The 8,802-nt window shown below is 64.7% G+C and overlaps 1 protein-coding gene across 3 annotated transcripts; it reads right to left on the bottom strand.

Moving 5' to 3' along the window:
• Positions 1 to 2,453: 2,453 nt before the first annotated feature.
• Positions 2,454 to 8,802, bottom strand: SH2D2A (SH2 domain containing 2A). Of its 3 annotated transcripts, XM_073888580.1 has the most exons (10): positions 8,666 to 8,802; positions 7,917 to 8,131; positions 7,031 to 7,215; positions 6,366 to 6,455; positions 6,057 to 6,225; positions 5,539 to 5,682; positions 5,074 to 5,364; positions 3,708 to 3,791; positions 3,379 to 3,550; positions 2,454 to 2,914 (listed from the first exon to the last, which is right to left on the bottom strand). In XM_073888580.1, the coding sequence occupies exons 1-9, from the start codon at positions 8,697 to 8,699 to the stop codon at positions 3,383 to 3,385; spliced, it is 1,380 nt and encodes a 459-aa protein (XP_073744681.1). In that variant the 5' UTR covers positions 8,700 to 8,802; the 3' UTR covers positions 2,454 to 2,914; positions 3,379 to 3,382. The 3 variants fall into 3 exon arrangements, with proteins under 3 accessions (XP_073744681.1, XP_073744680.1, XP_073744682.1); XM_073888579.1 differs by having other exon boundaries at positions 2,454 to 3,550; XM_073888581.1 differs by lacking the exon at positions 3,708 to 3,791 and having other exon boundaries at positions 2,454 to 3,550.

Below are 8,802 nucleotides of genomic sequence, written 5' to 3'. Positions count from 1 at the left end.
CAGAGGTAGTTGAGGGCGGGGCCTCAGCGGCTCTGGGGCCCCAGTCCAACCGCTGTGCGCGGTGCTCCAGGACAGAAGGGGTCACCCCCTGCCCCGGAGCCAGACTTCCAGGGCGCCTCCCTGAGCGTGTACTGGGTGAGCTGAGGGAGCACACAGGATGAAGGGGGCGGCTCAGGGGAAAAGTGCAGAGAGCCGACAGGTCGGCCGTGGTGGTGGAGGGAAGAGCTGTGCCCCCCGCAAGCCTTCTGTAGGTCCAGACTGGGCCGAGGAACTGTCCTCTCTCCGCTCTGAGTGCGCTGAGCCCCAGAAAGCCCTGTGTGGAGGGCAGGGGGAGGGCTGGAGGGACCGTGGCAGAAGGAGCCAGCTGGGAAAGGCCCTTCCCCTGTGGCACCGCGGTCCCTGGCTGGGGAAGAGCTGCCTGCCGCACAGACTGCCCCAGTCCTTCTCCTGTAGGAGTTCCTCAGCTTCTCCATCCTGGCCGGGCCACAGCGCCCAGTCGCAGCACCCCGGCTCCGCACCCCCCGCAGCGCCCCCCGCAGCGCCCAGCGCAGCACCTCGGCTCAGCGGACCCCCGCAGCACCCCACCATAGCACCTCGGCTCAGCGGCCCCCCTCAGCTCCCCCCTGCACCATGCCGGCTCACCCCCCCCCCGCACCCCCCCCCCCGCACCCCCCCCCCCCGGCCCCCCCCCCCGCAGCACCCCCCACAGCGCCCCGCTGCAGCTCGGGAATGGAGCGGGTGGGATGATGCAGGGGTGCCAGTGGGTGAGGTGACCAGGGGAGACTTACTCCACCCGGGTCTTGGGTCCCGGGCCTACAGCTGGAGGCCCTGCGAGTACGGGGAGGGGGGTGGGGTGGGGGGTGGGGGGGGTCTTATCCTTTGGCCTGGGAGGGGCCCCTGGTACCCGGGGAGCACGGGATTGGGCTGACTGGATGTGGGCCTGACTCCCTCCAGCTCCCTGTCACCCCCCCTCTGCAGACCTCAGTTTCCTATTTGGTGGAACCCAAAAGAAAAGCAGCCGCAAAGGGCCCACCGTGCCCTGGAGCCCCAGCAGTCCTGCTTCCCCGAGCCTCTCACTGACCGTGCAGCCGCCCCGGGTGCAAGCAAGGAGGTGCTCCGTGGGGGCCAGTGGCGCAGGGGAAGGGCACATGCCACTAGCCAGCACCACGCCACAACAGCACCCAGGCTTCTCGCTGGTGCCACTGCCCGATTCTCCCAGCACCCCTCGGGCAAGCCAACCCCCAGCCGGGTGGCGCTGCCAAGGCAGGGAGAACTTTGCTGCTCCCCTCTTTGCTCCTTCAGAAACACCAACGGGGGTCACTAGGCATTTCTGCCCCCTCCCTGCACCGGCCCGTTGTATGCCCAGGTATAAGGAAATTCCGTTTTCAGACCCTAACTTCCAGCTCTGACAGTAAGCCTCTTGTTCTGCCCCCTCCGCTCCCGCAGGAGCGCCCCCCCAAGCCTGCTCTGAGACAGCCTTCTGCTCCCCTGCCCTCCCCTCCCGTCCGACTCGCTCCCCGTCTCTCCTCTTGCTCAGGAGACCTGCAGACAGAAGGGAGTGGAACCCCGACTGTTGACTCAGCAGCCGAAGCTCTCCTTCAGCCGATGAACACGGGCTGGGCAGGCGGGGGGAGGCACTAATCCTGGGGGCTGGTGCCGCTGCCAGGCTGGGGGTGGCGTGGCCGCCGCCCGCAACACCTCGGTCCGGGGAGCGCCGCTTGAGGAGAGGGTCTGCGGGATTTCTGGGCCTCAGCAGGTTCTCGGCCCCCTTGGGGGGGGGGGGGGCCCGACCGGACTGTCTTGACTAGGCTCTCGTGGGACAGAGAGTATAAGGACTGGCTGCGCCGACGGGAGCACAGGAGCACCCAGAGCCTCGAGCCGCTCCTCAGGGGCACACCGCGGCCCGGCCTCAGAGAGCCAGTCTGAGAGAAAAACAAGCCCCAAGGCAGGTTCCTCCAGGGGGTCGAAGCCCAGAGCTTTGCGCAGGGCGGGTGGCAGCTCCTGAAGTGGGTCTGGGTAGAGAGGGGAAGAAGCCTCACAAGAGGGGCAGGGGAGGAATGGGGTCCTGACTGGGGCAAGGCCAAAGGCCAAGAGGCTGGGAAGACAGGCTCTCAGCCACTGCGGGAGGCCGCCCAGTCCTGCACTGGTAGCGGAGTTGGGGAGGGGGTGCAGGGCCTGCCCCTCAACCACTCTCCTCCCTGCCCCTCTTTCTTTCCTGGTGTCCCCCAGGTGATGCAGCCACCCCACTGCCCCTGGCCACCTGCCCAGCCCAGCCAAGAGAGACTTCGCGGTTTCTTGCCTTGCAGCCCCCCAGCCCCCAGATTCGTGACCCTTGCCCCGGTATCTCGGAACCCCCAGACCCGCTCCCTTCACTGCAGTGGCATTTCAACCCCTTGCCTTCCACGGTAGGGGAAAGAGAGAACGTGTGTGAGACAGACAGGAGGAGGCTGGAGTACTTGGATCCCTGTGGGGAGAGGTGGTTGGCGATGATTTATTAGCCAGACAAGAATCAACAAACAAGTTCTAACATCTGTTCTCACCAAACCCTTCCTCAGACAACAGCAGCACTGGACCAAGGCCCAGACCCAAAGGCTCAGAGGGCCAAGGAAATCAGACTCTGAGAGGAGAAGCCAGGGCGGTGGGAGGCGGCAGCGCCAGCCTAGCACACTTCCTCAGAGGCCCTTGGATCACCGAGCCGCCGGACCCTCAGGGACAGAACCAGTGCGTGTGCCCCTAAAAGGGAGCTGAGTCCACCTTTGCTCCTCAAACTCCAGGCTTCTTTCGGGGGCGGGGGGCAGACCTGTCCAGGAAACAGGGCTAAGCTGGGATCTGGAGGAGGGAAACGGCACCCAGGCCTCCGTGCTGTGGAACTCTGGAAAGTAGCCAGATTGCCTGAGGAAATCTCTGACGTGTCCTGTGCAGAGGAGGATGCGGGGTAAGAGAGCACCACACCGGAACGATGAAGCCTGGGTTCTAGTCCTTGGCTTTGGCTGAGTCACTACCCCTCTCTGGCTTTGTCTCCTTATCTGCACCGCCAGGGACTTGGCCTGGATCAGTAAGGGCAAAGGAGACACTGCTCCTTTTGCCTCCCTGCCCACAGCAGACATCACTAATCAATCACGGTGCTCTTTTCTGCTGAGTGTGGAGATGACCGAGCGTCCTTCCCAGGGCAGTGCTCCAGGCAGCCACGACCAATGGATGGCAGTTGGCATGCAAGATGACACCTTTGCACTATCTTCGCAACAGGTGATGGCCGAGGTCCTTGCTAGCTCTGATCGCCTACGGCTTGTTCCACACACATTTCCTGAGAAGGGCATCTGGTGTGCAAAAGTCTGCAGACCCGGTATCCTGGGCTGTCCTCCCCCAGTTCAGACTCACCCGGCTACTGAGGAGGCCCCAGGGGAAGCCACGCTTGTCCTCTGTCCTCTGTCCTCTGTCTAGAAAGCTTGTGGGGGAGGGTGTGCCCCCAGCTGGGCAGGGGCTGGTGGGGCATGGGAGGGCCTTGTCCAGGCACAGAGTTCTCAGAGTGCGGTTGCCGGCCACCTGGAATCTGCAGAGAGAAGGATGATCCGAGGTCACATCCTCTACCCTCTGCCTCTCAGGCCTACCTGCAGCCTCAAGGGCTGTCCTCTGGTCTTAACGGATGTTGGCCTGCACAGAGGAGGTCTAAACCGCTCTCATTCATTCAGCAACCATTTTCTGAGCACCTGCTCTGTGCCAGGCATTGTGCTGGGTGCTCTGGAGACAGATGAATACGTCCCAGCCCCTGCTCTCAGGCAGCTTGCACTCTGCTGGGGAAGAGGGGAGACAGGTGTCCCAGGTGATCAGTGATGCAGCAGGTGTGTATAAAGCACAGTGGATGGCCTCTGTGGTCGTGTTGGGAAGCGTGCAGGGAGAAGGGCAAGCTGGTCTTGAAGGATGACTAGAAGGTCACCGGGCAGTGGGAGGGTGTGCTCAGAGAGACGTGAACAGCTCTGGGAGGATGGAGCAGCTGAGGAGGTGGTCCTCTGCCTCCACCACTATAGACAGCCGCGTGGGCCAGGTAGCTGTTTTAGAAAGACCATTCTAGCCTCCTTGGGGCAGAGTGAATCAGAAGTGGAAAGACTGGTGGTTAGACCAGTTAAGAAACTCTTGGAAAATCCCGATGAGGGATGATGAGGCTGAAACCAGGGAAAGGGACCCAGCAGGAATCGGGGCCTATGAGGAGTCGGGGTGGGGCGGGGATGTCGAGGGAGCCCTGGGGCTTCTGGCTTGGATAGTCAGGTGGCTGGAGAGACATCAGTCTGGTTGGGAGATAGAGGAGGGGCAGTCTGGGGAGAAGGGTGAGAGCGGGTTGCTGTGTGGAGGTCAGGAGGCCATGGGGTGCTGGGGCTGAGCGGGAGCCTGGAGGGCAGTGGGCATGGACAGGGGTGGGCTGCTGGCTCATCTCTAGCACCGCAGCAGGGGGTGGGGGGTGGGGGTACAGGCTCAGGGGGGGAGGCAGGCCTGGGGGATGGGGGGGAGGGGGGGGGGGGGGGGGGGGGAGTAGGGGGGGGGAGTGTTGGAGGAGCAGGTGTGCAGGTGCCCCCTCCCCTGAGCTCATCTGAGATGACACGAGGGACTTCAAGGGCTCTTCTTCCTCAGGATGGCGGGCCTGTGAAGGCGGAGCGGAGGGAGCCAGAGCAGGAGAAGCCCAAGTTCCAACCAGGAAGACAGGATGATGGTTGGAGCCAAGATGGTGGCACAGGACAGGGTACAGGTGGCCGGACTGGGTGAGAGGGACACGGACAAAAATGCAGGCTCCCCGGGGGGAGGGGGGGCGAGACCGAGGCCTGGGCCACCATTTCCTCTGAGAAGTGGAGGGGGTTGACCAAGGGGAGGCCGGTCCCGTGACTGCAGGGAGAGGACAGGAAGCCACTTCTGGGCCCGGGAAAGGGCCACCGGCGGACGGAGCCTCCGTCTTTCCCATGCGGCCTCAGACCTCTGACCCTCACCCTGACGCCCGGCATCCACTCTGAACACCTTCGCTGCGCTCCCCAATCTGTCTTTCAGGACCTCCTCCCAGCGGCCCGCCTCCTCCCTGCGCCCCTTTACCTGGCCTCCCGCGACGGGCCTGGACCTGCACTTGCGCAGGGCCAGGTGCCCGAGGCCGCAGGGCTGGCCCCCAGCGCCCGGCGGCACCTCCACCTCGGCGTAGACGTTGCTGGGGGCTTCCCCGGGGCTGCCCCGCCCCATGGCATAGAAGGCGATGGGTTCGTCAGGCTCCTGGTAGATGGGGTTGGAGGGCTTGGGGGGCGGGGGCGGGCGCGGCCTCGGGGCCGGGCTCGTATAGACTTCGGGGGGCAGCTGAGGCTTGACGGCCACGGGAGGCTTGGGCCTGGGCGGCTGGGGAGACGGGGTGAGAAGGCCAGGCCGGGGGAGGAGGGGGCGTCAGAGCGACCCAGGCCGGGCGGAGGCTGCAGGCCCCGGGGCCCCTCCCCTCCCGCAGGCCCCGCCCCAGCGCTGGACCCTCCCTTTGCCGCACCCCCTTCCCCTCCCTCAGCCCCTGCAGCCCAATACCTCCTTCTGTTCCCCGGGCCCCTCCTTCGGCGTGGGGGTCACGTTCTGCAACTTCTTGACGATGGGGCTATACTGAGGGTGTGGGTCCTTGTTTCCAGAGTCTGATATTTCAGTGCTCAGGGAAAGTCCTGCAGGCTCAGGCGTCTGCTGGGCAAGAACGAGGCCTCAGGGATTTGGTGCAGTGGGATGGTGGGTGGGGGTGGCCAGGGGATCCAGGAGGACAAAGCAAGCTGGTGCTGGTGGAGGATGTGTGGGGGAGGGGCACAGAAATGTGGACTGGGGGGTTCCCTGGGTGAGGAACAGGGGATGGAGATGGTAAGGGGACCAACGGGGGTGGTGGGGGGTGGGGGGGGGAAGTAGCTCTGGTCACAGGCTGTGTCTAGCATTGACCTTAATTCCACCCGGAACACAGGCCAGGCCAGTCTCCATTTGTGCCTGTGGTTGTAAAAATGCAACAAGGCTTGACGGGAAGGCGGCTCCTGCGGCCGGGGTCCCAGCGTACCGGGGTCCGGGCGTACCTGGCGGACGAGGGGCTCGGTGAGCGTCTCCCCGTAGGGGCTGAGCGGGCACGCAGTGTAGTGTCGCAGTAGGTCCTGCAGCCGCGCGTGGGCGCTGTGCTCGCCCAGCACCACGTGGCGCCCGTCCCGGAGCTGGGCCAGCAGGAAGTGGCGGCAGCGAGTCCGGCTCCTGGAGGGCGCCCGTCGGATCAGAGCCGCACGCCGTGCCAGGCCCTCCCTCCCAGCCGGCCCCTGTCCCTCCCGCGTCAGGAGCACCCAGCCTACCCCGCCGCTAGGCGGAAGCTCCGCCTCCGGGCTCCCGCCCCTCACCTGTAGGTTAGCACGAAGGTCACAGCGCTCTCGCTGAACCGCACCAAGTAGCATCCCTCAGGCTTGGGCTCCAGCAGCCTCTCGGCCTCCCTGTGGGCGATGGAGAAGACTCTTCCAGCCTCGGGCCTGTCCCCGGCTCTCCGGCGGACCCCAGCCCCCAGCCCAGCGGGTTCAGGTGTCAGAGGAGGGTGGGGATGGCAGAGAGGATGTGTGGGTCGGCTGTCCCGCGCAGGGACTGGAGAGCACAGGGGCCAGGGGTCCCACCCCGGAGAGCTCCCAGCCCTGCATCCTCCTGCGGCCTCATCCTGGAGGGCAGCCTGGTGGGGGTGCCCTGGGGTGGTAATTGACTACAGGCTGGAGAAGAGGAAAGCAAAGCCACCGAGAAATGTGGCGGGAGGGACGGCCTAGCAGGGAGACAAGGAAGGCTGGTAGACCGGAGAAACCATGAGGACTAGAGGCCAAGACACAGGAATGGAAGCAGAGGCCCCAGAGCGAGCGGGCTGTAGCCTCTGCCGTGACCTCCCCCAGGACAGATGCCTCAGAGATTGGCCTGGGAGCCTCCAGGACTCAGGGCTGGACTTGCAGCCTCCACGCACTGCTGCTGGGCCCGGGACCCAGGACTTGCCCAGCTCCTCTCTGGGCCCCTTTCTGCCGCTGTGACTCACCTCCGGCTGATGAAGCCATGGAACCAGGCAGGGGCTGCCCCGTGCTGCAGGAGCCAGTGGGCCTGGGTCTTCTGGAACCAAGCCCGGGTCTCGGCCTGCAGGGACTGGCCTCCTTCCTCAAGCCCCTCCTGGGCCTTCCCAGCATCCTCTGGGCTGGAGGCAGCCCCTGGGGGTTGGGGAGATGCCTGGAACAGGGGAAGAGTTCAAGGAGGAGGAAAGAACCATGATTCATGGGCTTCCTCCTGATGCCATCCCGCCACCGCCTCCTCAGCCTCACCCCTGCTCCCCATCCCAGTTGCCCATTTTAGGCCATAACTGCCCAGAAAGTGCCTCTCAGGGTCCAGCTTAAATCCCCTTCTTCAGCTCCACCTGCTTTGGTTTCCAGGGGATTTCTGTCCACTTCGCTCTGGGCCTTTTAACCCAGGAGCAGTGAGCTCTTAACCTGAGCTTCAATGAGTGTGAGGCCTTCCAGAAAGACAGGAAATCATTCCCTGGCCTGCAGGACGAGGGACATGATGCTGCCTGTCACCCCAGAGGACAGAACGAGGGAGGACTCAGCCTCCCGTAGGAGGGGCTGGGCTGGATCCTAGGGAGGACTTCCTAATGGACCGCTGGGTGAGAGGGACTGAGGCCTGGATGCACTGGGCAGGTGGAGGCCACGGACGGAGATGCAGATGCCTGCTTCTGGGACTCGGTACCCTGTGCCCTGGTCACCCGCGGACTCAGCCCCAGCGTCCCAGGACAGTGAGGGGACACTATAGTGAAGGAAGGAGATACTCCCCATCTCCTTTCCCTCTCTCCGTCCATGCCCTAGCCCTGCTGGCAGCCCCAGATGATTCCTGCTTCCCCCCCCCCCCTTGGCCTTGGTCCATCTGCAAGTCCTCACCGCTGGGGGGATGGGAGCTGAGGAGGACGATGTGCCAGCCGAGTTCCCACCTGCCGCAGCACGGACAGCTTCGACCCTGGGGCTGGGCTGGGCCTCCTCAGCCTTCAGGGCCTGGAGTCTGGGCCCCTGAAGCAGGCCCACATCCTGGTAGGTCCTGCAGGGCAGTTCCACGGGCTGGAAGGTGCTGAAGGTAGGCGCAGGGGCTCGGCCGCTTCCTGTTAGCACAAAGAGGACAGCTGGGGTTTCTCGGGGAGGGACTGTCCCTCCTCCAGGCTCCCAGGGGCCCCGCATGCCTCTGACCAGACACCTGGAGGACAGGGACAGTCACAAGAGGAGAAATGCAGGTGGGACCCCAGGGTGTCTCTCACAGGGGAGGAGCAAAGAGCCGAGGAGGCCCTGGGTGGCCAGGGAGGCAGGGTGTGGGGGAGCAGAGAGTCCCACAGTGAGGGGTGCAGGGGGTGGGGGGTGGCGAGACGTCTCTTTATGGCCAAGATCCTCCGCCTCCCGGGCCTCATTCTCCTGCTCCCTCCCCTCCAAGAAGCACTCCGCAGAGCCAGCCGCCTATGTCCCGCCTATGTCCCCGGGGCTGAGTGGACCGGCGCCCCGGAGAAGAAGGAGCTGTGGGCACCCCGCCAGTCAGCCATGCCAGCCCTGGTTCGGGGTGGGGCCCTTCACCCTTGAAGTGGGACAGCAGGGGTAATGGGGGTCTGCATGTCCCTCCACCCACAGTCTCCAACCTCACTACTTACCTTGGGGGCATATCTGGGCCAGGGGGAGCTCCATGGGCCGGCCTGAGAACAGAGCCCCGGAGCAGGGTGTGTGTAAAGGTGTGTGTACGTGCTCTGAAAAGATGTGCACACTCAGCAACTCATCTCTCTCCCCCCGG

Source organism: Callorhinus ursinus, unplaced genomic scaffold (genome assembly GCF_003265705.2).
Source record: "Callorhinus ursinus isolate GAN/ISIS: 27379988/994484 unplaced genomic scaffold, GSC_fseal_2.0 scaffold92, whole genome shotgun sequence".
NCBI lineage: Eukaryota > Metazoa > Chordata > Mammalia > Carnivora > Otariidae > Callorhinus > Callorhinus ursinus.
Note: the sequence above shows the minus strand (reverse complement) of the source record. Positions and strands in the feature narration are given on the sequence as shown.

What these genes read in the sequence shown, in the direction of transcription:
- SH2D2A (XM_073888579.1), bottom strand. Translation starts at nt 8,699, where the DNA reads ATGGAGCTCCCCCTGGCCCAGATATGCCCCCAAG. An exon ending in ACCTTCGTGCTAACCTACAG is followed by an intron (nt 6,226 to 6,365) that starts GTGAGGGGCGGG and finishes GGCGCCCTCCAG; the next exon opens with GAGCCGGACTCGCTGCCGCC. An exon ending in GGCCCGTCGCGGGAGGCCAG is followed by an intron (nt 3,792 to 5,073) that starts GTAAAGGGGCGC and finishes CCTCTTCCCCAG; the next exon opens with CAGAGTGCAAGCTGCCTGAG.